This window comes from Hypanus sabinus, chromosome 18, assembly GCF_030144855.1.
Source record: "Hypanus sabinus isolate sHypSab1 chromosome 18, sHypSab1.hap1, whole genome shotgun sequence".
Classification (NCBI taxonomy): Eukaryota; Metazoa; Chordata; class Chondrichthyes; order Myliobatiformes; family Dasyatidae; genus Hypanus; species Hypanus sabinus.
This window is the reverse complement of record NC_082723.1, coordinates 52,065,833-52,093,200: the sequence shown is the minus strand read 5'-3', so window position 1 is coordinate 52,093,200 and position 27,368 is coordinate 52,065,833. Positions and strand designations below refer to the sequence as shown.

Sequence of the window (27,368 nt, the reverse complement as noted above, 5' to 3'; positions counted from 1 at the left end):
CAATGTGTTAATTAAAATGGACACATTAGGTTTGCAGAATTGATGGTTAGTGACCTCAATCCTCATGATGCATACTTGAAACCCAGCCTGTTAACTTGGTTATTATCTACCTAATCCACTTTGTTAATGGCACATAGGAGATGTGCATCTAAAAGAAGTTCCTCCCTGCACTTCGTTTGGCACATTGGTGGCAACCTTGCCATCTCTTTAGCATTTGTCTGTTTTACAAAGCCGAGTTACTAGCTCAGCACTCAATCCAGCACAGATGGAAAATGTGCAAGGAGTTGGCCAGATTCGAAACCATGACCTCTTGTTCCAAAGTCTGAGTACAGAAACCACTACACCCCTGGCAAAAGCTATCTAAAAGAAGGGAGAACATAACTTCCCCACTCCAGTCAATAGTATTTAAATAAGTCCTCCTAGAGCTTGTTGGGTGTTGAACAGGTCAGGGCACTTGTTCAAACTGTGTTGAGAGTCAGTTTTGAGGGAAAATCAGATCTCTTGAGTACAAATATACGTATCCTGTAGTGGAAATATCTCCAGTTTGATCAAGGGGAGAAGAAGAGGGGCACATTATCAGGGAAAAGAATAGGAAGAGGGTATTGGACTCTAGGATGTGGGTCATACATGCACCTAATAGAGGGAAATCTTGTCTGGAACCTGTTCAAGGATACCCAATACATGTTGGCACAGCTCTATTTAAGACACAGCACAATCTTGATATTATGCAGACATTATAATCAATGTGACTCCACAGGAGGAGGAAGATGACAGCCAAGCCTAAATGAGAGGCTCGGTTTGGAAGGACACTTTTAATAGCCCTTTTTTTCACCTTATAATGCTAGTTCACCATTAATAAAACAAAGCAAACGAGACATTTCATGGGTATGTTCAGCAAGATCAGGCTTGGGCAAGTAAATGACATGATATATTCATGCCAAGTGACTGTTAGGAAATTACCACCTTCAGTAATAGGGAACTTCAATGCGTACTCTTGATGTTCAATGGTATCAATGTTTCTAAATCCTCTGCCCTGTGAACTTGGAAATAAATATTTATGTTAATGTATTTGGGACAAATATTTAATCAGTATAGCTGGTAGACTTTGGAAGGTTGGTATTCTGTAGCAGTGGTCTTTTCCTGACATTGTGTTTCTTGAAGATGAAAAGGGCAAGTCAAAACTCTCTCATGCTGTCTGATATTTTATCAATAGTTTCATGCAAGCTATTTTCTGCCTCAAATATACATGCATCCATATCCATCAGATTTCATCTGTAGCACAGTTTCCCAACCTGGGGTCCAATGGACCCCTTGCTTAATGGTAATGGTCCATGGCATAAAAAAGGGTTGGGAACCCTGATCTGGAGGCTACTAATCAAAGTCACCATCTAAGTACATTGGAGCAAAACTCATGTATGTGACTTCTCTCTCTGTCGAATCAAAATTTGGCCTTCTCATAGGCTGAAGGCCATTAATGGACGGTAACCCACCGTGTAGAAATTTGACATCTTAACAATCCTATATAATGCACCCTATCATAAAATCTAATGGCTACTCATCCTAGATTGGGAGATGGATGTCATCTCTTGAGTTTCTTCTGGCTCTGGAGAGTAGTTCTTGATTTCTGAAAGAGGGAGATGAATAAAGGGATGGGGAATGTAAGTACTAAACACTATTTACAAAGCAATGGAACAAAAATAGGAGAAAAAGTTTTGACATTTGATTTATCATATTCAAAGACTTCCGCACCAACCACTGCATTACCTTGCATTTGATTTTGATGTCTTCATGGGTCTTCACCTCCCTCTCTGGTTTTCATGTTGAGCTTTCGGTGAATTTAATAGTGCTGCTATATTTTTTTAAAAATCCAGAACACAAATATTTATAGGTTATTATTTTAGCATGAATCTATCAGCATTCTTAATGTAAATAAAGAATATGGATTTTTAATGAAGTGAAATCTGACTGAGAGTATGTACTATAGATTTTCAGCTTGTTGTGTAGACAGTTTCATTAGCAACAAAGTGCAAACCTAATAATCACATATCCACAGTTTAATGAGGCAATCACCATGTATTTCAGACTCCTGCTAATCTCAGGCTATTGAATTGTGAAGTACCATATAATTGGTGACTGACTATATCAGCCAGCTCCTAAAATAAACAGCATGCCTATTTTTGAAACAAAAAGTTTCAATTTCCCATTTATATGACGCTAATGGGAGTTCATTTCCTGATTAATATGGGAAAAGTCTACTTATACAATGCAGGTCATTCCTAATGGTTTCCAAGAATTAGAACTGTAAATCAGAACTTGAGATTTTAATTTCCCTCTCACTGTGGCCAGTGAATCATCAAATAGAGTGGGACCAGATCATAACCACTCTGTTGCTTATTGTGACCCTCTGCATGTAATCGCCTCACATAAATGAAAGCTGACACTTATTACATGCAGGTGTCACTCATACCTCAGTAATTTATAAAGAATGTGCAAACATGTTTGGACAAGTTCTTGTATCAGTAATTTTCACCTTTTTTTGTGTACTTTATCCAACAAAAAATAAATCTATCTTCTACAAGATACAAGTATGAAACCTGACTACTTGGAAATTCCTGTGGTTCAACATCTGGCTCATTGGGTCCCCAATTCCCTGACACACCTTTGCACAACAGGACCCAGTGCCTGCGTTCATCTTCAAGCATATGAGTCTCTGTTTCTCGTGCTGTCTTTCACACACTGAAGCCCTGGTTCACTCACTCCTTTAAACTTGCTTCTATTTCCTTCACTTCCCTGGACCTTCCTGAGTGTAATAGAATATTTATTATTCTACTGTGCAACATCTTTCTTTAAGAAAATGAATTTAAAAGTATATTTGAATATTAGCTTCCACTAGTCAGAACAATTTGCTAGGATGGCACCACAAAAATATCAAGCTTTCTGGATAAATGGAATTTTACTGTTACAGTTTTTGGAGAATAAAGGGATTATTAGACTGATACTGACCATTTTTTTCATTGTGTTACCTTAAAAGTCTTGTGCTTTTCAATAGTATTTTAAGAAAGTGAGAGTGAGAGCTTATAGCTAATTCTAACACGGATTTATATCCTTTTGCTCCATTAACTGAAATTTATCACTTCCTTGTATTTCAATTCTGTCCTCCCTTGTGTATGACTAGATAGACATGGACATAAGCCACAGGTTGCATTTGTTGCTGTTTGGTGCCCACACTATACCACCTGCTCCTGCAATGGCATTGAACTGCTCCCAGTCTACCCAAAATGGAGATGTGGCAACTTTAAGTAATGCATTTTACAAAAATGTTATAGAAGCATATTTCTACAATGTATGTATAATGTATTTAACAAAATTATGTGGGTTAATTGAGTCACTGTCAAGAAATATATAATTTTCTAAGTAAATGTTATCTAATTGGAAGAAGTTCTATTTCCAGCGAAAACTTCACATCAGACCATCTAATCTGTTGTACAACCATTGCCTTCCAAGTAAGTGAAGGAGTCTGTTCAAAGTGAGAGTGATATCTGTTTTGATTTAATGAAGAGCAAGTTCTAGACATTTTGATTAGATGGTAATATCTTTCTGAAGAGGAATATAAAAAGCATTAACATTTGCTGTTATTTATTCCTCAGCTCTAATCATCACATGCACAGTGGCAGGTATTTCAGGATTAATCATCGCTGGTATCTACTGGTACAGGTAAGTACTTAAATTGTTGATGTGGATGAATAAGAAGACATTAAAGTTCAGAATAGAATGGAATTGTTTTACTCCGTGTGTGAGTGTGTGTGTGTGTGTGTGTGGGGGGGGGGGGGGGTGGTGGGGAGAAGTAAGAAAGGTGGAAATCAGAGGAGAGTTACCTGAAATTAGAAAATTTAATGTGAGGTCCAACACAAAAAAGAGGAACAACTACCCTTTTTTCTGCCTGTGAAATCTGCAACCCAATGGTATGAACACTGAATTTTCAAATTTCAGGTAACCTTCTTTCTCATTCTCCTTCTCTGGCCCACTTATTTTTCTTACCTACATCCTCCAATCCCTATCACCCATTTTGTCCACCTCCCTCTCCATATTCCTTCCATCTACTACTCACGCATCTCACCCACAGGCTCTCTCCGTCTCCCCCATTTGGTCTTGATTTCAACTGTATTTAATCTCTCTCCTAAAGCTTCCTATAATCACCTTGCTTTCTTATTAGACTCCAGAACTGGTCGCCTTTGTATTACTTCCCTCCCTCTACAGTTGTCTTCACATTCATCTTCTCTCAACTTGGCTCCATCGTCCTCTTTATTTTTCTGAATCCATCTCCATCTTCCATTACCCCGTTTGATTTGTCTATCATCCTTTATCCTTCCTCAATCCACCAATCATCTCTGGCCCTGCATCATCACTTCACCCTTTGTCCTTATACAGGCTCTCTCCCTTCTGCAGTTTTGTCCTAATGCAGGGTTTTGAAACCAAACGTTTACAATTCCTGCCCATCTTCCTCCAACAAATGTTGCTTGACATGTTGAATGACTCCAGCAGATTATTGGTCATTGTGGGGCACAAAGGTCACAGTCCTCCAATCAGAAAAACACCCTTCTACTGCCCTCTGTCTTCTATGACCAAGCCAATTCTGGATTCAAATTACCAGCTAACCATGGAACCCATGTGACTTAACCACCTAGACCAGTCTACCATGAGGGACCTTGTCAAATGCTTTACTAAAGTGCATGTACACCACATCCACTGCTCCACTCTCATAATTATCTTTGGCACTCTTGTAAATGTTCAGACGATTTATGCAACAGGACCTCCCTGTACAAAGTCATGCTGACCTATCTCGAATAAGTCCAAGATCTTCCATATGTGAATAAAAATCTTATCCCTGAGAACCTTCTCTAGTAATTTTTCTACCATGTAAAGATGTAAAGCTTCTGGTTATCCTGTAATTTCCTAGTTTGCCCCCATTGCCCATTTGAAACAAAATTAGCTATTCTGTAGTCTTCTGGCACCTGAAACATAGCTAAAGAGAACACAGGTTTCTGTCATTGCCCTAGCAATTTCCTTTCCTCCCTCGGTACCATGGGATATATCCCATCAGGCCCTGGAGACATTCACCATATTGTTTTAAAAGGCACCCAGTGCCTCTTCAACATCCTGTAGAATATCACCATACCCATCTCCATTCTTCCAATCATCTTTCTCCTTGGTGAATACTAATACAAAGTACTAATTTAGTATCCTACCCACTTTCTTTGGTTCCATGCTTAAACTCCTTGTTTTAACCTTCAATGGATATATTGTTTCTAGCTGGCCTCTTGCACAGATGTGTATAAAGATACCTTGGGATTCTATTTAATTCTGCTTGCCAAGAATATTTTATGGCCCCTTTTAACCCTCCTAATTTCTTGTTTAAGTTCTTCCCTGCTTCTTTTTATATTCCTTAAGGGCCTTCATTGATTTCAGCTTCCTATTACAAAGCACATTTCTGATTTTAGGTAATTCTTCATATAAAAAGTGATAATGCTATTAAATGAGCTCTTGACTGGGAGGCCCAATTTGCTCTTCAGGTATATTGTGCAGATATCCATTTGCCTTGCTGAAAAACTGGACAAATTTCAGATATTATCGGTGATTACACACCTTTAAAGCCACAACTAGTCGAATGCCTATGTTTCTATTGTACTGCGTCTTGTATTGTGCTGCTGCTAAGAAAAGCTATTTTTTATGGCATGAATAGTGGGTACCTATGCCTATGACAACAAAAAACTTGAACTGGAACATGAATGTGAGCACTGTGGAGCCCTGAAAACTGAAAACCTGAGCATCTAAAATTATTTAAAGGTCATGTGCACACTAGTTCATTTCTTAGTTGGAGTCATCAGAGTGATAATTGGGCAAAGGTGAATATATTTAATACCATCTCATCCAGCCCAGGAAATGGGAAACTCCTAATGATTTCTGTAGTGATCACTGTACTTGCCTTTGCTAATCTAACATATAAAATATAATGATAAAGAGATCTTATGAAGGGTCTTGAAACATCAATTGTTCTTTTTCCCTCCATGGATGCTGTCTGACCTGCAGAGTTCCTCCTGAATTTTGTGTATGTTGCTCAAGATTTCCAGCATCTGCAGAATATTTTGAAACTCATCAGGAGATATAATCCTGCTCAAATAAGATGTAATTTATTTGTCACTTTGCATAGGAATGTGTTTTCACTTTTTTTTTGTATATCTGTGCACTTGTAATGCTACTGTGACTCTGCAATTTCCTTTGGGATCAATAAAGTATCTATCTAAATTATAGGTTACAGAAAGAGGTGAAGTTAACTCAGAAAGTAGATTATGTAGGCTACGGCAAAGCTGGACCCACTGCCCAAACTGAGAAATCCCTGGTAAGTTCAGGATGTTGTCTATACATAAACTGAAACCTATGTGATCACTAATCTGCAACGTTAGTTGTTTCTCTCCCCACCTCTAGATTCTGCCCAACTTCTAAGTATTCCTGTTTGTATTGCAATTATTCTATGATAACTGCTTGAAGGATTGATATGGTATAACAAAAGTGCAAGTTCTTTCACTGTACTAGAAAGAATCAATCCTTTAAATGAGCATTGCTTCACTAAATACCCATGCAAGTGGTATAATGTCACAAAATTCATCACTTCAATGTAAATCTTTTTTCTCTCTTTTAAAATTTTCCCTTCATTCCTCCTAGACAATAGTTCTGAATTATTCCTGGTACAACACCCTCATCTAGAACCCTCAAAAGCAAAAATAAATCCTGTAATTTTGGCTTCTTTAAGCAACCCTGAATTTAAGTGCTCAATCTTTTGCTCAAACTGTTTCCCTGCAATCCTTCAAAGTGCCCAGGAGTATCTGGCATGTTATACAGCTTTTGTCATTGATCACATCCATGAAGCAATGAACTGGTGTAAAATTAGTGTCTATCTTGGCAACGCTTTGGCTTCCAAAATACTTATTTTATATTAGTTTGCATGATTAAGTTTTGTCGTGACTCAGCAGGTGACAAATCAGCATATAGGAGGGAGATTGAAAATCTGACTGTGGTGCCGCAACACCTTCTTACTGTCAGCAAGACCAAGAAGCTGATTATTGACTCAGGAAGAGCAGACTGGAGGTCCATGAGCCAGTCTTCATCAGGGGAATCAGAGGTGGAGAGGGTCAGCAACTTTAAATTCCTCAGTGTTACTGTATAATTTCAGAGGACCTGTCCTGGGCTTAGCATGTAAGTGCAATTATGAAGAAAGCATGGCAGCACCTCCACTTGGGGGTTTGTGAAGATTTGGCATGACATCCAAAACCTTGACAAACTTTTATAGATGTGTGGTGGAGAGTATATTGACTGGCTGCATCACAGCCTGGCATGAAAACACCAATTCCCTTGAATAGAAAATCCTACAAGAAATAGTGTATATGGCCCAGTTCATCACAGGAAAAGCCCTCCCCACCATTGAGCATATCTTCATAGAACATTTTTGCAGGAAAGCAGCATTCGACATCAGGGTCCACCACCACACAGGCCATGTTCTCTTCTCACTGCTGCCATCAGGAAGAAGGTAGAAGAACCTCAGGAATCGCACCACCAGGTTCAGGAACAGCTATTACCCCTCATTGATCAGAGTCTTGAACCAGCAGGGTTAACTACACATGCTCCATCACTGAAATGTTCTCACATGGACTCACTTTCAAGGGCTCTTCATCCCATGTTCTTGATACTTGTTGTTAGACTACTACTGGCTGTGCTTTTATAGGTGCATTTACTCTTTTTAATTTACTGCTTCCAACTTGTTTTGAAAACTTACTTTTAAATGTAATATTGCTTTATGAGAGTCGTGCTAAATCTACTAAAAAAGAAGAGGACCCTCCAGTAACTTTGGAAGCTATTACGGAGACACTTCTGCAGCAAAAAAAAATGAACTTTCGGAGGAGTTCCAGCAACTCAGCACTGAATTTAAACGAATGGATGTAAAATTGGACTCTATTCTAAAAATTTAAGTGAACACGATAAACGGATAAAAGAGAACAAAGTCTCTTTGACGATGTTCAACGTGAAGATTGATGACCTGGAACAGATCTATGATAAACAGTTAAAGGTTAATGAAACACTAAGACAGAAGATTGTCGACTTAGAAAATAGAAATAGAAGAAATAATTTACATATTCTGGAGTCATGGGAAGGCAATCAGCCTTCAGAATTTTTTGCAAACCTTTTGGCTGATTTATTTCAGAATATTTTAAGATCTCCACCTAAAATAGACCAACCTCACATCGCCTGTACCAAATCTTCCCACAGAAGGATGACCCCGTTCAGTGCTAATTTGCCTACACAATTTTCAAACAAAGGAACTTTTAATTCATGAAGCTGGTCGGAAAGGTATGATTGATTATGAAGATCAGAAGTTCAGAGAATTGTGGAAGATTTTTCACCTGAAGTGTTGAATGAACACTTCAAGTTTAAAAAAGTCATGTTGAAGCTCTATAATAAAGGTTTTAAAACCTCTCTTTGTTACCCCGCTCATCTTGGACTCATTTTGAAAAATGGCTCTCAGAGATGGTTCCAGTCGGCATAAGAGGCACAGGATTTCTTGAGTGCCGAGTCAATTTAACTGTTCAATAACTCTTTACACAAAGTTATGTTGTGTCTGCTTGTTGGATTTTTTTTTAAAAATCAGCGGTCTAGTTGTTCATTACTTTCTTTATGAACAATTGTTTTTTTTTACTTTTGGTATACCTTCTTATCTAATTTTTTTGTAATTTTATTCCCTTGTTTAGAAAATTTAAGATTTAATATTCGTAAGTTTTCTTTGAGTTAATACTTTTTAAGCTAATATGTTTTCAGCTTTCCTATGTCTTTCTAATTTTTTTATACTATAATTTTCTATAAGGTTTTTTTAATACGTTTAATTTTGCTCTGTTTCTTGTTATGTCTTGTTGGAATGCAGTTTAGTCTTGAAATTTTTTTTTTGATCTCAGCCAGTAGTTTGTTTTGGGAAGGAATGATAGATATAGCTGTCAACTGTTCTTTGGTCAACCTTCTCTCTTTGGGCAGGGGTTGGGAGTGGTTTTCTTTTTTTTTCTATCAGCTGTTTGGTTCTCTTAGCTTCATTTGTTGCTTGGTTACTTTATCTTAAAGCTCATTGTTTGGATTTAATATATATTCCTGCTGTTTTTATTCTAACCTGTCTTTTAAGTAATATTTAAAATGGATCATGCAATTAATTTACTTAGTTTTAATGTGAAAGGATTAAACCATCCTGTGAAACATAACAAGATATTTAATTATATTAAGAAATTGAATGTCTCAATTATTTTTTTTACAAGAAACACATGTTCATAAATGTGATAATTTACATCTTTTCAGCCATTGGAAAAGTGTATCTTTCCATTCCTCCTTTTAGGCTAAGGCAAGAGGAGTTTCAATTCTTATAAACAATTCAGTTTCGTCCATTCAATATAATGAAGTGTCTGAAACCAATGGGCTTTTTGTTATAGTGTCAGGGAAATTAGATAATAAATTAATGGTTTTTGTTAATTTGTATGCCCCGAATATAGATGATCCAGGCTTTTTTTGAACTTTTTTTTTGTTTTTACCAGACTGAAGTTTATATTCTTTGGTTTTAGGAGGAGACATCAACTGCTATTTAGATACTGTCTTAGATCGTTTTTCTTCTAAATGATTGACTTGTAGCAGATCTGCCTCCTTTATCCAATCTTTTCTAATGAAAAGTGATATTGTTGATATTTGGCATTTTTTGCATCCAACTGATAAAGAGTACTCATTTTTTTCTCATGTTCATCATTCCTATTCCAAGATTGATTTTTTTTATTGATAGCCAATTGATTCCATTGGTTCATTCCTGTCAATATAAAGAAATTGCTGTTTCAGATCATGCTCCTGTGTTTTTATCTTTAAATCTTCTGGGTGTCTCCCAAATAAACAGATTCTGGCATTTTAGTCCAAATTTGTTACCAGATAAAGATTTTTTTTTAATTTTTGGAGAGACAAATTATTCTTTTTTTTGAAGAGAATACGCTAGAAGAGACTTCGAGTCTTATCATATGGGATGCATTTAAGGCTTATATTAGAGGTAAAATTATTTCCTTTACCACATGTGTTAAGAAAAAAGCTAATAAGGAGAGAATTGAATTAGCCAATCGGTTGAAACAATTAGACCAAAAATATGCTTTGGCTCCAGATCCTGTTTTATATAAAAGACGTGTTGAAATTCAAACTAAATATGATCTGCTTTTAACTTTAACAATTGAAATGCAACTTTTAAAAGATAAAATTCAGTTTTATATTCATGGAGAAAAATTGGGTAAACTATTAGCTAACCAATTAAAGACCTTTATAGTTAAACGTCAAATTAAAGAAATTTGTAAAGCTAATGGTGATAAAACATCTGATCATTTAGAAATAAACGATGCTTTTAGAGAATTTTACTCTAAAATTTATAGTTCTGATCCTCCTAAAGGTAATACTCTAATGAATAATTTTTTAGGTTGATTTAACATTCCTGCACTTTCTGATGATACCTGAAAATTCTTGGATCAACCTATTTCTCATGAGAAAATTTCCAAGGTTGTTCACTCTTTGCACTCAGGGAAGGCTCTGGGTCCTGATGGATTTTCTGGAGAGTTTCATAAGGCTTTTTCCTTTTTGCTTATACCTTATTTATATTCAGTCCTTTCTGACTCTTTTAAATTAGGTAAGTTCCCACAATCTTTTTATGAGCTTCTAGTTTGCTTATTCTTAAAAAGAATAAGGAACCATTTGAATGCTCTTCTTATAGATCTATTTCCTTACTTAATGTTGATATTAAAATTTTATCTAAACTTTTGGCTCATAGGATTGAAAATATTTGCCATCTATTATCTCTGATGATCAGACTGGATTTATCAAAAATTGTAACTCCCACTTTAATATTCGTCATTTACTAAGTGTTATTTATTCTCCTAAAGAGATTTCCGAATATGTGATACCCTTAGATGCTGAGAAGGCCTTTGATCGGGTTGAATGGAATGATCTATTTAAAACTTCAGGAGTGTTTAACTTTGGGCCCGATTTTATTCAATGGATTAAATTACTTTATTTATCTCCCTCCGCTCAGGTTCTTACTAACTCTTAGTAATCCAAACCATTTAAAATTCATCGTGGAACTAGACAAGGTTGTTCTTTAAGTCTTTTGCTTTTTGTTTGGTTTTAGAACCTTTAGCTATAGCTTTCTGGGAATCTAATGACATCACTAGTATTTTAAGGAGGGGTATTACCCACGAAGTTTTGCTTTATGCTGATAACCTTTTGTTTTACATTTCTATTGTGGAGTCTTCCTTACCTTCTTTACATTCTTTACTCTCTAGCTTTAGTCAGTTTTCAGGATATAAGCTTAACTTTCATAAGAGTGAACTTTTTCCTGTGAATAATTTGGTATTAGTCAAAACTAACCTTACTTTTAAAATTGTAAGAAATCCTTTTACTTATTTGGGCGTAACAATCACTAGGAATTATAAATTCCTTTTTTTACACTTCTGAATTACGTTAAGAAGGTACTATCTAGTTGATCACCCTTCTCTTTTTTGGTGATTGGCTGAATCAATTCTATTAACATGAATATTTTGCCTAAATTCTCGATTAAATAAAGTTCATCTTCAAAAAGCTAAAAAAGAATGGAGATTTAGCCAATTTCAGCATTTATTACTGGGCAGTCAACATATGGAATCTTACGTTTTGGTTATATATTAATCGAGAGGACTGTCCGATCTGGTTTTCTTTAGAAGCTAACTGTTAATAAATTTTCCATCATTTCTCTTCTCGGATCCTAAATTCCTTTATCTTTAAGTAATTTAACTGATAATTTTGTAGTTAAACACACTTTGAGGATTTGGGTACAAATTAGAAAATATTTTGGTTTATTGAGTTTTTCACTTTCCAGTCCCATTTTTTCTAATTATTTTTTAAACCTTCTATGTCTGATGTAGTTTGAAAGAGTGGAATAGATTGGGTATTAAACATTTTCATGATTTGTTTGTTGGAGATAGTCTCTTTTCATTTGAAAAACTGTCACTTAATTATAGTCTACTGAGAACTCACTTTGTAGATATTTACAAATTAGAGACTTCTTGCATTCTCAAGTACATACATTTCCTAAAAGTCCAGATAAAAATTTACTTGATACAATTTTTAATTTGAAACCCTTCTATAACGCATCTATATCTAACATTTATGGTATGTTGTTGGGAATGAGAAATATTCCTTTAGATAAAATTAAAAAGCTTTGGGAACAAGATTTACAGATTTCAATTTCTGAGGATACTTGGAATGAAACTTTTAAATCGGTTAATACCTCATTGTTATGTGCCCCTCATTCCCTTCTACAATTTAAAGTGGTTCATAGAGCCCATATGTCTAAAGATAAGCTGTCTCGTTTGTATTCGGATATATCTCCCTATTGTGATAGATGTAATAATGAAGAAGCTTCACTAATCCATATGTTTTGGACTTGTCCGAGTTTTGAAAAATATTGGAAGGAAGTATTTCGAACTTTGTCATTGCTTTTTAAAGTAAATTTTAAACCTAATGCTTTGACTACCTTATTTGGTATTGTTGGAGGAAATGATATTATTTTGGAGACACACGATTTTCATATTTTGGCCTTTATTTCTCTTATAGCCAGGACGGCATTGTTGCTTAAGTAGAAGGATGCCACTCTGCCTACTCATACTCATTGGTTACATGATGTTATGTCTTGCTTAAATTTAGAGAAGATTCGCTGTTCAATTTCTGAATCTAGGCAAGATTTTTTAACATTGTGGGGACCTTTTTTGAATTACTTTCAAAATCTTTGATTTGCTATGAAGCACAGATGTTGGCTAATAATATGTTTTACTATATGTTAAGGATTTTTTTCCTTTTTTTAACCAAAGTACTGTTTTTTTGGTAGTGGGTTTAGATTTTTGGTATAATAAAATTATTTCTTTTCAATTTTATGTTTAAATTTAATCTATATAGATATGAGGTAATTACACTTCATCTGTGATTTCAATATATTGTAATTGATATATATTATATATCTTATATCTTACTGTACCCTGTATTCTTTTAGCTAAGAAATTAATAAAAATATTGAAAAAGAAGGAAAGATACTTGTTAGTTTACTTATTATTATTATTTATTATTTCTACTTTTTGTATTTGCACAGACTGTTGTCTTTTGAATATTGGTTGTCCACCCTGCTAGCGCAGTCTTTGATTCTATTATTGTTATTGAATTTATTAAGTAATCCTATAAGAAAATGAATCTAAGGATATGTTGACATATATGTACTTAATAAATTTATTTTGAACTTTGATAGATGAGAGTGGAAAGTTTGCTCATCTTATCACCATCAATGTTATAAGAAGGTGATCATACATATGCTTACCACCATCTAGAAAGTACTTGCTCTCCATAGCCTTTTTTAAATTTTGAGTTTTTTTTTTGCTGTTGGGACTTCTAATAACTTGTCTACTCAGTCCTGTGACTCCTGTTTGAGCATCTCTTTGCTATTACCCTACATTCCTAAAGGAAACTGATACCATGAACCATAGCATGTGAAGGGTAACTGCAAGCAGGCTTTTTCAGTTGAGGTTTTTGTGGAATTCGAACTAGAGGTCATGGGTTAAGGATGAAAAGTGAAAAGTTTAAGGGAAACATGAACAGAAACTTCTTCACTCAGAGGGTTGTGAGAGTGTGAAATGAGTTGCCAGTGCATGTGAGCTCGATTTCCATGTTTAAGAGAAGTTTGGGTAGGTACTCGGATGACTGACAAATGGCTGTAGTCCTGGTGCAACTCAATGCAAGTAGGCAGTTTAAAATGTTTGACACAAACTAGAAGAGCAATAAAGCTTGCTTCTTTGCTGTACTTTTCTATGACTCTGTGACTGGTTGTGGAATATTTTTTAAGCAGTAAATTGTTCTTCACTAGGGAGAGATGGCAGATTCAATATTGGCAAAACAGAATCATGTGTACAGTATATTTTAAAAGAAGATTTTCTTTGCTCTTGGAGAGAATAAGTTGATGTGACTTATTAATTAGAAAACTATTTTCAAAGTTCCCTTAAGGTCTGATGGGATGAACAATCTCCCTCATCTTAAATTACAAATGTTCCATGAGGTATTTTAATATTGATGTTCAAAATATTGAATGTAACTTCTTCCTAACTTTGTGTCTTTTTTCAGAATGGGGACAATAAACTGGCACAGAGTGCGCAGATGTACCATTACCAACACCAGAAGCAGCAAATGTTATCAATGGAAAAGTGAGTATTACGAGTGATCCAATTAGTGTTTCATTCAATCAAAACAAATAAAAACTATGGTTAAAATGGGTTTAACAGGCTGCTGTCCATTTCAAAGGTAGCATTGCGATTACAAGGTTCACTAAGTTGAGAACATTGAGGCTGTTCAGAATTTTGACTACTATTTAAACAATGATTTGGACCTGTTAATTAGATCAACTAATGGACTTTGTTCAAGATGTGAGCTGTCGTAATGACAACCTTGGCACAGTACTGAGAAGACTAATTGGCTGGAAAGGAAAGAGACAGATTTCAGGAGCAAAATTTCTTTTGTATGTTTACTGAGCTGCTCTAACATATGCCATAAAATGATGATTTTCCAAGTGTTATCTCAGTACAAGCCATATTTATGTGATTTAATATACTCTGCTAAAAGCTGTTATGTTGGCTATAGACTCCTGACAATTGTACTTCTGCTATGCAGAAATAAAGATGAATCCAAAGTAGCAGATTCAGCTACAGAATCTGAAGGAGAAAATGAAGATGGTGATTTCACCGTATACGAGTGCCCAGGACTGGCTCCAGTAAGTAACTATTGAATTGCTACAGTGCAGAAATAAGCCAACCTACCCATTGTCCATGTTGGCTCTTGGTAGAGCAATCCATTCTGTCCCTCTCCTCTGCTTTTTTCCCCTTAGACCCGCAAAGTATTTTCCTCACAGGTGCCAATCCAAATCATTTTCAAATATGCCAGTTGCCCTCTGTTTCTGTGGTCCTTGCACAGAAGGATTTCTGAGGGTTTTTTTTAAACCCACATTTCTCTCCTCCTCCTCTTTCACCCCTTCCGCACGCATCACCAAAACTGCTTTTTCCAATCACCTTTTTGGAACCATCAGGTAATAGTACAACTTTAGTTATCCTATTCAAGTCCATCATGATCTTGAACAACTCTATCTATCCTACTTTGCTCCCAAGGAGGGCTCCTTCTCCCCCAGATCCTGCTTTGGAGTGTTCTGCACCTTCTCAACATCTTTCTTCAAGTAAGGTAATCAGAATGGAATGTAGAACTCTATTTGTAGCATGACTTAGAACAGTACAGCACAGGAACAGACCCTTCAGCTCACAGTGTTATACTGAACCAACTAAATTAGTACTCAAATAGTGAACTAAACTTATCCCCTGTACCTACACAATCTCCATATCCTTCCATTTCCCTCATATTCATGTACCTTTCTAAGTGTCTCTTTAAAATCCCTAATGCTGGGGTTTTCTATGCCATGGACCAATGCCATTGAGCAAGGTTCCGTGGACCCAATGTTGGGAACCCCTGCCCTAATTATCTGCCTCTACCACTACCTCAGGCAGAGCATTGCACGAAGCCACAACTTTCTGTATAAAATCCTTGGGAAAAAGATACTGTCCGTCTATCTATGCACTTCAAAATGTTATAAACCTCTATCCAATCCCCCTCAGCCACTGCCTTTCAAGAGAAAACAACTCAAGTTTGTCCAACCTCTCATTACAGCACATACACTCTAATCCAGCAGTAGCCTCTTTTGCATCCTCTCCAAAGCCTTGACAGTTTTGCTATAAAGAGGCATCCAGAACTGTCTGCAATACTCGAGGGATGTGGTAACTTCCTGACTGTTGAGCTCAGTGGCTCAAGTAATAAAGCAAGTATGCCATAAGTCTTCCTAATCACACTTTCAACCTGTGTAGCCACTTTTAAGGAGCTGTGATCTTGGACCCCCAAGATCCTTCTGCTCATCAATACTGTTAAGAGTCTTGCCCTTAATAGTACACTGACATTTTACATTTGACCTAGCAAGGTGCAGCATTTCACGTTTGGCTAGATGAAACACCATCTGCCATTTCTCCACCCATATCTGCAGCTGATCTATAACCTGCAGTATTGTTTGCCAGTCTTCTACACTATCCACTACACTAAAAGGGTGATGAATGCAAGACTTGAAGGTATTATATTTCCTTGTGCATAGTATACTGAATAAGGTGGATGATCTTGTAGCGCAGTTAAAAAAGACAGATATGATGATGTGGGCATCACTGAGACATGGCTGAAGGAAGATCATAATTGGGAGCTTAATATCCAGTCATTAGGGAAACTTCTAGGTACCCTGAGAACCACATCTTACAGTAGGAACATTTCACCACCTTAACTAGCGTCCTGCCTACTCTAAATTAAGAACTAAGGATTACAGACAACAAAACAAAAGTTTAAACTCGAGGAAATCTGCAGATGCTGGAAATTCAAACAACAAACACAAAATGCTGGTGGAACACAGCAGGCCAGGCAGCATTTATAGGGTGAAGCGCTGTCGACGTTTCGGGCCAAGACCCTTCTAGTCCTGACGAAGGGTCTCGGCCCGAAACGTCGACAGTGCTTCTCCCTATAGATGCGGCCTGGCCTGCTGTGTCCCACCAGCATTTTGTGTAAAACAAAAGCTTGCTTGTTCTTATCTGTGACTTGTTTCTGAAACCTTTGAGTTTCGCACTCACCTAGGTCACATTCAGCCAAGCTTGTTATATTTTTGGCTCTGACCTCTCAAGCCTATGTTCTGCAATCAAATAAATGGTTAAAGACTCAACGCCCTTACTCTCTGCCTGTACTCACCAAGGTCTGTTGAAGCAAAGTCTTTTCACTCTAGCATTGGCCTACTCCAACAATGGCCACTCCTCTTGCACCTCACGTCTTTTTATTGTCCTTTACTAAGTGCCCAATAGACCACATGATTGCAGACCACCAAAGAGTCCTGAAAGGCCCCAAGCACTTTTTAAACCTTGTGCCGCCTCTCCCACAAGTGAGTAATTCAAGCGTCAACTTGAAATCTTCCCTTTAGTGAGTTATGTATCCATCATCAAACCTAGGATTCTATGTTCATAAGTAACCACTTTCTCATCTTTTGGTATCTTCCTGTGCACATGTATTCCTGCATCTTTCCATGCCTGCGCACCCTTAGGACACTGCCATTCATTCTATATTTTCATTTCACTCATTCTGCCAACATATTTCATTTAATGTTAATTGTATTATATTTCATCACCACTTGTTTGCTCATTCTGAGCAATAAAAAATAGTGATCAAATTTTAGCAATATTTTAGACCCCTTGCACCCCTCACACAAACTCTTCTCCCTCCTGCCATCTGGCAAAAGGTACCGAAGTATTCGGGCTCTCACGACCAGACTGTGCAGCAGTTTCTTCCCCCAAGTCATCAGACTCCTCAATATTCAGAGTCTAGATTGACATCTACATTATTTATTATTATGTTGTAATTTGTCCTCTACTGTGCCTATTGTCTTGTTTATTAATTATTGTACTGTCCTACACTGTTTTGTGCACTTTATGTATTCCTGTACAGGTCTGTAGTCTATTGCAGTTTTTATGTTGTTTTATGTAGTCTAGTATAGCCTTGTGTTGTCTCACATAATCTAGTGTAGTCTTGTGTTGTTTCATGTAGCGCCAGGGGCCTGGAGGAACGTTGTTTCATTTTTACTGTGTACTGTACCGGCAGTTTATGGTCTAAATGACAATAAGCTTGACTAGACTTGACTTTAACATAATTCCAATCAATACTGGGGTAATTTTGGACCCAATATCATTACATTTCACAACTATGATATCCCTGCAGATTTGCTTTGCTATTCCCTCTAGTTTATGCCTAATGAATGGTGTCAAATTAGGAAAAGGGGAAATACAACGAGATCTAGGTGCCCTTGTTCATCAGTCACCAAAAGTAAGCATGCAGGTACAGCAGGCAGTGAAGAAAGCTAATGGCATGTTGGCCTTCATAACAAGAGGAGTTGAATATAGGAGCAAAGAGGTCCTTCTGCAGTTGTACAGGACCCTGGTGAGACCACACCTGGAGTATTGTGTTCAGTTTTGATCTCCAAATTTGAGGAAGGACATTCTTGCTATTGAGGGAGTGCAGCATAGGTTCACGAGGTTAATTCCCGGGATAGCGGGGCTGTCATATGTTGAAAGATTGTAGCGACTGGGCTTGTATACACTAGAATTTAGAAGGATGAGAGGGGATCTGATTGAAACATATAAGATTATTAAGGGACTGGACACGCTAGAGGCAGGAAACATGTTCCCGATGTTGGGGGAGTCCAGAACCAGAGGCCACAGTTTAAGAATAAGGGGTAGGCCATTTAGAACGGAGATGAGGAAAAACTTTTTCATCCAGAGAGTTGTGGATCTGTGGAATGCTCTGCCTCAGAAGGCAGTGGAGGCCAATTCTCTGGATGCTTTCAAGAAAGAGTTAGATAGAGCTCTTAAAAATAGCAGAGTCAAGGGATATGGGGAGAAGGCAGGAACAAGGTACAGATTGTGGATGATCAGCCATGATCACAGTGGATGGTGGTGCTGGCTCAAAGGGCTGAATGGCCTACTCCTGCACCTATTGTCTATTGTCTAACAGAATACTACTAGTTAAAAAAAAATTCCTTTTGCTTTTAACTCTTACTGTTTAGCTTCTCAATAGTACCTCTCTGTAACTCTTAATCAGTACTGCTATCTCCAACCTATCTTTGCAGAACACCTTGCATCCAAGAATGAGTCCACTCTGCCATTTGTGAGCTATTTCATTTACTGCCATTACATCATATTCCCTCAGTGCTATTTGTGCCTGAAGCTCGTCACCCTTAATCACTATACTGTGTGTTTATATACACACATTTTAAATCTGTCTTTATCTTTTTCATAGTTAGTCATCTCCCAACCAGATCTCAACTACAATGTACTGTGATTTTATCTGACGTTCCTACTTTTCCCCATTTTCACTTTTGCATGCTGCTGCCAATCTCCCTGCATGTTTACCTTAAATACTCCCAAACTCTACTGATAAATCTTCCCTCAAATTTCCCTCAAACTGCAAGCCATCCAACTTGAACAAGTTTCTCTTGCTTCAGGGTTGATTCCAGATATCCTCAAAATTAGAAACTTCTAACACCATGCTGCACTCAATACTTCAGACGTGACTACCAGTGTCGTACCAAATTGAAGCATAACAAGATTTTCACCCTTCCCATTGCCATGTAGTCCTTCATCCTAAAGTGCTAAACTCTGACTGTCCTCCTTCAAGGGCTTGTCATCTGCAGCAGTCAATGCTGCTGAATAGATTTGCGCATAGCCTGAAGATTTCTTCCTTTCCCTGTACTTTTCGACAGCCACCCACATACTTTCATGAACTCTCTGACTTCAGTGTTATCACCTCCTGAAATATACGATCCAAGAAATACTCATACTTGGTTGTAACTCCAGATGCCTTTCATACTTAGCAATCCTGACATTTCAGATCAAGCAGCTGGAGCATTTCTTAACCAGTCTTCCAGGGAACCTGAAACATCCTAACTTGGTGCAGAAATTCCAAGCAGTATAATTTGACTGCCAATCCATCAGGCTTAGGAACTGTATTTTTTAATTCCCATTTTAGTTGGGCTCTTTATTAAATTGCTATCCTGTTTGATCTATTGCTTTATCACTTTTTAAACTATGAACTTGCTAAATGTAGTTGTTTTACTTTAAAATGAGAATCATACTTAAACAATTTCATCAGTCAAAACGGTGCGTTTTGGAATATGGTTCTCATGCATAAATACTGATTCTAATTTATAAACACAAACCAACTGTCATTGAACTGCAAATGACCTACTTGCTTGTCTGTGATCACTAGGATTTTTGTTTGCAATATTGTTCTCAACCTTCTGCAGTGTAAAGGAAAATTATATCACAAAAGTCCAGTCATTTGTGACTTTGCAGCAATGTTTGTCAATAACCTCTTTGTTAAGAGAAATTATGGGATCTTCATTATCACCTCTTTTACTTATCTGATTCCAGCACTGTGTCCCTGGCTATCATTGTTCAGTACCTGTCACCAACCTTTATTCTCCCCTCCTCTGGCCTCGCTGTATCATCTTTTTTTTCTCTCTTTTGTCTGCTACCATCTATCATCCACTTGTCATTGTTTATCAACTTCACACCCCTCCCTCTCCTCCCCTACCTCGCACAACCATCCTATCATTCTTAACCCCTGCTCAATCCACCAGTCTCCATCTCTTTCATTTCCTCTTCGATTTCAATCCTGATGCAGGGTTTAGATCAGAAACGTTTACTGTTCTGTTCCTTACTCCTTTCCCGTGGATGCTGCTCAACGTCTTGAGTCACTCAAGCAGTTTGTTTATTCCTTGTTATGCGTCAGATGGCTGTCAAAATTGTCCACAGCATTAGCTGGATTTCAGAAGTAATTCTATTGAGCCCTTGCCTCATAGTTCCAAATATCCAGATTTAAACCTGACATTGGACACTGTCAGTTTTTGCATGTTCTCCCTGTGAGAAACAGTGTTGGTTTCCACCAGGTTCTCTGGTTTCCTCCCATATCCCATGCACAGATAAACTGGTACTTTAATTGGTCTCTGTGAATTGCCTGGAATAGGGTAGGTGAGTGATAATATATGGGTGTGTTGGGGATAATGGGGAGAATAAAAGGGGATTGTGTGGGATTACTGTAAAGGGATGCCTGATGATCAGCAAAGGCTCGATGAACAGAAGGACCTGTTCCCATACTATATGATCATGATTCTTCAATTTTTATAAAAGTTATGTGACAGTGGTAAAGTACTTAAGACCTTCACCGATTTCAACTGGGAACAAGAAGGAAAAGGGCTTTCAACTGTGCAATCCCTTTCATAATCTCAGGCTACCCCATTATGCTTTAGAGAATCTGAAGTACCTGTAGAAGTGCATTCACTTGTAATATAGAAAATATAGTGGCCAATTTGCACACAACTGAAGGGCAGCCTGCCTCTTTTTCAAAGTGGTGTGAGATAGCATCTTTTATATTCGCCTGAGGGGGGAATATAGGATTTTAGTTTTAATTTTTCATCTGAAAAGTATTCCTTCTGCAGTTTGGTACCTCTTGAGAGATGCCCTTCCTGAGAACTCCATGACAGAGTCATTCTAGAGTTTGTCCTCAAAATTAAACTTTTATTGCAGAGCTTACAGGCAGGAAAACTACCAGACCTTGTGTTTATGATATTCTGCCAACTGATCCATAAGAGACACAAGGATTAGAAATGGTTGTCAGCTAATGTACTTGGCCATGGTACTTTTTGCTGTAAAATAATCTGACAGAGATACATGGTCAAGGCTGCCAACAAATAAACTCAAGATGAATAAATTCCACTCGCACAGAGGCAACGGCTTTAGATGGGGGCAAAGGAGAGAAAACCAACAGTGGTGAAGAATGAGAATGAAAAGTTAATTCTGATGTTTCTGATTTTTTCACAACTTAGGGATAAATAAATTGCATCATTAAGAAATTTGAAGAAGTTTTACTGCAGCTTCAGCCACTGGGCACTGTTATTACTACTTGCGAATAAAGTGCTGTGAAGACAATGCAGAGGAGGGAGGTCCACCAAGCTTTTCATATGTTAATTCTCCTCACAGCTAGGCAAAGAGAACAGATATTAGCCATATTATTACATCTTTACAAGGCTATTAACATGCAGTCTTCTCTAAGCAGCAGGGCTTGTGAATCAGCAGCCAGTTCCTGTCAGATTCAAGCCTATTCACAACTCTCTTGATTACATTCTGAAAACTGAAACACTTCAGGTAGGCAAGAGAGTCTGAATGGGAATGGCACCAGGCAGGTTTCAATAGCATATGCATTTCCTCTGCATCTTCCTGCTGTGTCTTACAATTTATGCGTTTCTTTTGCTTGTCACAGACAGGAGAGATGGAGGTCAAGAATCCACTTTTTGATGATTCCTCTCTACATCATCCACCAACCAGTAGCTAGATCTTCTGCTATTTCTCTGGACTGTACACTTCAAGAAGGGAGAATTAACTATATCACAAGAGATCGTTCAACTGTGCACCAAAGGACTGTTTGCATCTCCATTGATCTCACTCCTGTTTCTGACTGCTGGGGGGAATTCAGCCCAATCCTAACCCCCATCCAGGTGGTATAGTAAATTCTGTATTGGTTGCTGTCTCCTTAACTTAAGTCCTGTGCTGCTGCCTCAAAAAAAAACACACACACACACGCTCGCTTTATACTTGAGCTGATTTGCTAGGCAGTTTATGAGAGGTTCTTTGATCCCTAGAATCTTCTTGCTTCTGCAAGGCATGTTGTGTTTGATGGACTGGGGAATGATGGAAGGAACCATATTAAGGAAAAGTTCCTTGACCATTATTCCTGCTCAATGCCTTCAATGCAGTAAGTTCTGAATGGAACTCGCCTGTAACAGACAAACTGGCACATAGTTGCCAATTTAGCAGTCCAGCCCAGTCCAGGTGAAGGGTCTCAACCTGAAATGTCAACTGATTATTTCCCTTCGCAGATGCTGTCTGACTTGCTGGGTTCCTCTAGAGTCTTGTTTGTTGCAGACGGTTTAGCAGCATTTTCCCTCATTCTCCTATTTGGGGAGCACTGTGATGACATTCTCAATTTGATCAGAAAGTAATGAGTGAAAGTGCGGGAGAGGTACAAATGGGTTGGTGTGGGGTTTATTGTGCCTCATTTGTGTAATGTTTAGGTGGTTGTAAAAGCATTTCACAGGATTATTAAAGGGGACAAATAGGTATTTAATTATTTTAAACTGCAATCTGGCAGAACTGTTCACTGAAGTAACAGTCTATATGTTCGGATGCTATTAATTGTCTATTGCAGTAACCTGTCAATAAATTTCTATTCCATCAGAATGTGGTGTGTTATCAGCCATCCCTAATTTTGAATAAAGTCTTTGAATGAGGCAGTTATCAACACCCACACAGATTAACAATAATTTCTATCAAGGTTTTCTAAATTCTTCTTCTCATTAGTAATTAACAAAAAAGGCTTTTTTTGGGGAATATAAAGTTGGGGTGTATTTACTGAGGGTTGCTGAAATAGGGAACCCAGGCGCAACACAAAGACACCCCTGCCTCCTCAACTTGTGTTCATAAATATTGACCAGGAGCTGAAGGCCAATTCTTTACTGCCTCCAAAGCAGAAACTTACTGCAACACAGCTATAGTTTGCCACCCTTCCATTTTCCCCATTCCTAAAACTCCTCATTATTAAAGTGCAACGTTTCCTTTACATTGTCTGTCTTACTTTTCCCACCACTTCCCCGCTAAAACACAAAAAAGATCAGCAGGTGCTGTTCCTGCTGTCCATAAGGAATTTGTACATTTTCCCTGTGATTGACTGGACTTCCTCCAAGTGCTTCAGTTACCTCCCACATTCCTAACATGTAATTGGGCATCACAGGCTCATTGGGCCAGAAGAGCCTGTTAACTTGCTGCATTTCGAAATAAATAAATTGAAGAGAATTATTTTGAATGTTTGAACATGAGCTGACAGTGAACATAAATGCTGATTGGTTCCTTGTTTGATGAAAATAATGGAGCTCCATTGTTCACCTTATAACAACTAGTGAAAATCAGATTTGTTCATCAACAGTAATGGTCATACTTGCAGGTGAACTGCAGAGCTGATACATGAGCATCTAAGATAGAAAAGCTGTCAATATTATAGTTGTAGGGCCCATATCTGGTAGAGCATGAACTTGTACAGTACAGGAGGAGGCTATTCTGTCCCTTCATACCTGTGTCTGTTCTTTTAAATAGCTACATTGTTAGTTCTTTCCCCTTGATGCTGCAAATTTCCAAGTTCAAATCGGAACACAGTAGCTTATAAAATTCAATCAAGCTGGTAGCTTGTGAGGTAAAAGCAGAGAAAGGAATGGCTGCTATAAAAATTCTGCTAACCACTTCTACCTGCTCTTTCTTACATTTCAGTCCTGTCTGCCATGCACAATATCCTTTGAAGTAGCCTGGCAAACCACATGTTTGGGCAATAAATATAATCCTGCAAGCATTGAAGGAATTAGTATTTTTTTAAAAAATTGACCAGCCTCTAGACTATGGGCAAGAAATCAGTTTGCAAACTAATTTGTATTTATTGAAAACAGTTTTATTGAGGCTGTAGAGAGTTGCCTTTCCCTTCTAAAAATGTCGCTCTCCTAGCAGAATTTTTATACCTGGAATTTCAGTATCCCTGAAATAAGTGCACATTGTATCTCTGTTGTGCAACATTTAAAGTAGATGTTTGTTTCTCAAAATGGGAAATGATAACTTTGTTTAGTAGCCATAAAATTTCTTTGGTATGATGAAGTTGTGTGAATGTAATATAACAGAATGTATATGCAGGGGCAATCTTAACTAAAACAATGAAGGAAATGTCTACATTGTGTAAATTGATTGGAACAAATTCTAGTCAAAATAATTATGAAGTAATTTACTTTGAAGTTTATAGATACAGATACCTAGTTAAATCTAGATGAAATTTTGCTTACAGGCCAACTGGGGAAGTTTTATTATGCCTTTATTTTAAAGAGTTTTAAAGAAAAATAATTCATATGCTCCAATTTATAGCTGAGGGTTTAATAATATATGATATGACAGTGGGTTAATTTGGGGATATTTTATGTAAAGCATACATTATTGAGAGCACATTGATCTCACTATTTCAGTCCAAGTTCTAACCCACAGGTAATTATAAGAGTCAACTGCGGTCCAAATTAAGAAATCGGTTTATGCCTGAAATGACAGCTTAACTGGTGTCAACAGGTGACTAAAACTCAGCAACTGTTGGGCAACCACTTCTGTTCTGTAAAATTAAAACAATATTGAACTGCACAGCTGATATATCAGCATCTAAGATAGAAATGATGTCAACATTATAGTTGTAGGGCCCATATCTGACAGTGCATGAACTCGTACAGTACAGGAGGAGGCTGTTCTGCCCCTTCATTCTTGTGTCTGCTCTTTTAAATAGCTACTTCATTAATTCTATTCCCCTGCTGCTGCAGATTTCCCCAAATACTTAAATGTAATTAATCTTCATGTTAATTTTCAGATGGTGTTGACACATTTGAATGTAATTACATTAAAAAATCTGCTGGTTAAAGTTCTTGGTCAGGAAATCTCTAATGCACGAATCAGCACCTTTTATGTCTTTATGTAGTTTTTTAAAAATACTTGAAGCACTAAGCATAGAGAAAGCAGCAGCTTTGGTTTCCAGAATCATTACCGTGAGGGTTAGAATCTATTAACAGTTAAGCAAAACGGTGACTTACAGAAACAGTAATAATTACATAAGCTTCAAAACTATCTGGACACTACTGCTTTCCATGTGAAAGGTTAATTGTAAGCCAGCTCCTTTAATTTCAATGCTGATGTTTAAACTGTTAAGATCACACTTTCCATCTCATTGTAACTTGTGTGCAGAAATATGCTTTCAGTTTAAAATAAGTATGCAATCTAATGTGCTGGCTGATGTTAATATTTCATTTTTGGAGGAGGCTTGTTTTGTAGGTGGTTACGTGCGAAATGCTTTAAGTTGTGAACTACACAGCACATTGCGTAGACTGAAGTGCATCCAAAGTTCAGGTGGGTGATGTTTGCATTAGGTGAATGCTTTGGATCGGATATTCAGTACTCTCCCTCTTGGTTTCTTTTTTCATTATGTGATTAGCCACAGGGATTGTGGTGACCTCTAACATTCCAGTGTTCTGGTCTGGACATGTCTTGTGCATTCATGCATTTAATACCTGTTGAAGTTTATTTTTGTTGTATCTTTGACAGTATCATTTGTTTCTTCCAAACTAGTCCCTGTGTTTTCAAATATCTGTTCTTGCATATTGTATATTGTATTTTTCTGTGAAAATAAATTGATTTGATGAAATGCTGTTAATTTTTGGTCCTGTTTTGTGTGGTAGTTACTGAAAGACTAAATGTTCCATTTTCAGGATCTTCAACATATTAATTTGGGGCATCTGGTTAGCTGCTGAATAAACTTGCTGAAGTGGCTTATGAAACCTTCGTGTTACTTAACCTGGGAGCTCCATGTGAAATATGGTAGCATAGCAGTTAGCGCGATGCTATTACTGCTCAGAGTGTCGGACTTCAGTGTTCAATTCTGGCGTCCCCTGTGAGCAAGTTTGTACATTCCTTCCCATTGTGCACGTGGGTTTTCTCTGGGTGCTCTGGTTTCCTCCCACAATCCAATGACATACCAGATATCAGGTTAATTGGTCATTGTAAATTGTCCTGCAATTAGGCCAGGGTTACATTGATGGGTAGCTGGGTGGCGCGGCTCGAAGGACCGAAAGGACCTGTTCTGTGCTGTATCTCTAAATAAGCCATTGTTGTGGAGCTTAGTTCTGGGAATCTATGTACTATGCATAAAACACTCATTCAACCTGATGGCTGTCCCATCCTCCAGCATCCAGGTTGTTCCCACCCTATTTTTTTGACCAACTTCTCGTGGACTGCTGACAAGCCTCCACATCTTTCTTGTCCTACACTCATCTAATGACAGCCCAGCTCGTTGCTTACACTACCCCAACTGCTAGTGGAATTTAGGCACCCCTGACCACTGAATCACCTACCTGCTCCTGACCATAGATAACCCCTAGTCCCTAAACTCTCCCAATGAACCCCAACACCTGCCCTTCCAAAGCAACACACACAAAATGTAAGGAGGAACTCAGCAGGCCAGGCAGCATCTTTGGAAACGAGTAAACAGCTGGTGTTTCAAGCTGAGACCATTCCTCTGAACTCAGATTGACAGCATCTACAGATTTTCTCATGTTTGTGCTACCTGCTCTTCCAGCCCAGATTTATCTGATTTCTTCTCCACACACTCAATCAAAATCGGGTTTATTATCACTGGCGTATGTTGTGGAATTTGTTGTCTTGTGGCAGCAGCTCAGTGCAAAATATAAAAATTGCCGTGATACAAAAAAGTTGAATTACAAAGTAGTGTTCATGGACCATTCAGAAATCTAATAATGACAGAGGGGAAGAAATTGATCCTGAAACAGTGGGTGGTGAGGGTCCTTGATGGATGTCAACTACGAAGGCACCACCTTTTGAAGATAGCGTCAAATGTGTGGAGGGTTGTGCCATTAATGGAGTTGGCTGAGTCTACATCCCTCTGCAGCCTTATTTGATTCTGCACGTTAGAGGCTCTGTACTAGGCAGTGATACAACCAG

The 27,368-nt window shown here is 37.7% G+C and overlaps 1 protein-coding gene across 2 annotated transcripts in view; it reads left to right on the top strand.

Moving 5' to 3' along the window:
* Positions 1 to 26,064, top strand: part of LOC132407580 (neural proliferation differentiation and control protein 1-like) — a 191,046-nt gene extending 164,982 nt beyond the window's left edge. For both annotated transcript variants that reach the window (XM_059994308.1, XM_059994309.1), the window contains exons 5-9: positions 3,648 to 3,714; positions 6,310 to 6,397; positions 14,245 to 14,324; positions 14,788 to 14,887; positions 22,051 to 26,064. In XM_059994308.1, the coding sequence (XP_059850291.1) occupies positions 3,648 to 3,714; positions 6,310 to 6,397; positions 14,245 to 14,324; positions 14,788 to 14,887; positions 22,051 to 22,122 (407 nt within the window). In that variant the 3' untranslated portion in view covers positions 22,123 to 26,064. The remainder of the gene's footprint in view (positions 1 to 3,647; positions 3,715 to 6,309; positions 6,398 to 14,244; positions 14,325 to 14,787; positions 14,888 to 22,050) is intronic.
* Positions 26,065 to 27,368: the final 1,304 nt, after the last annotated feature.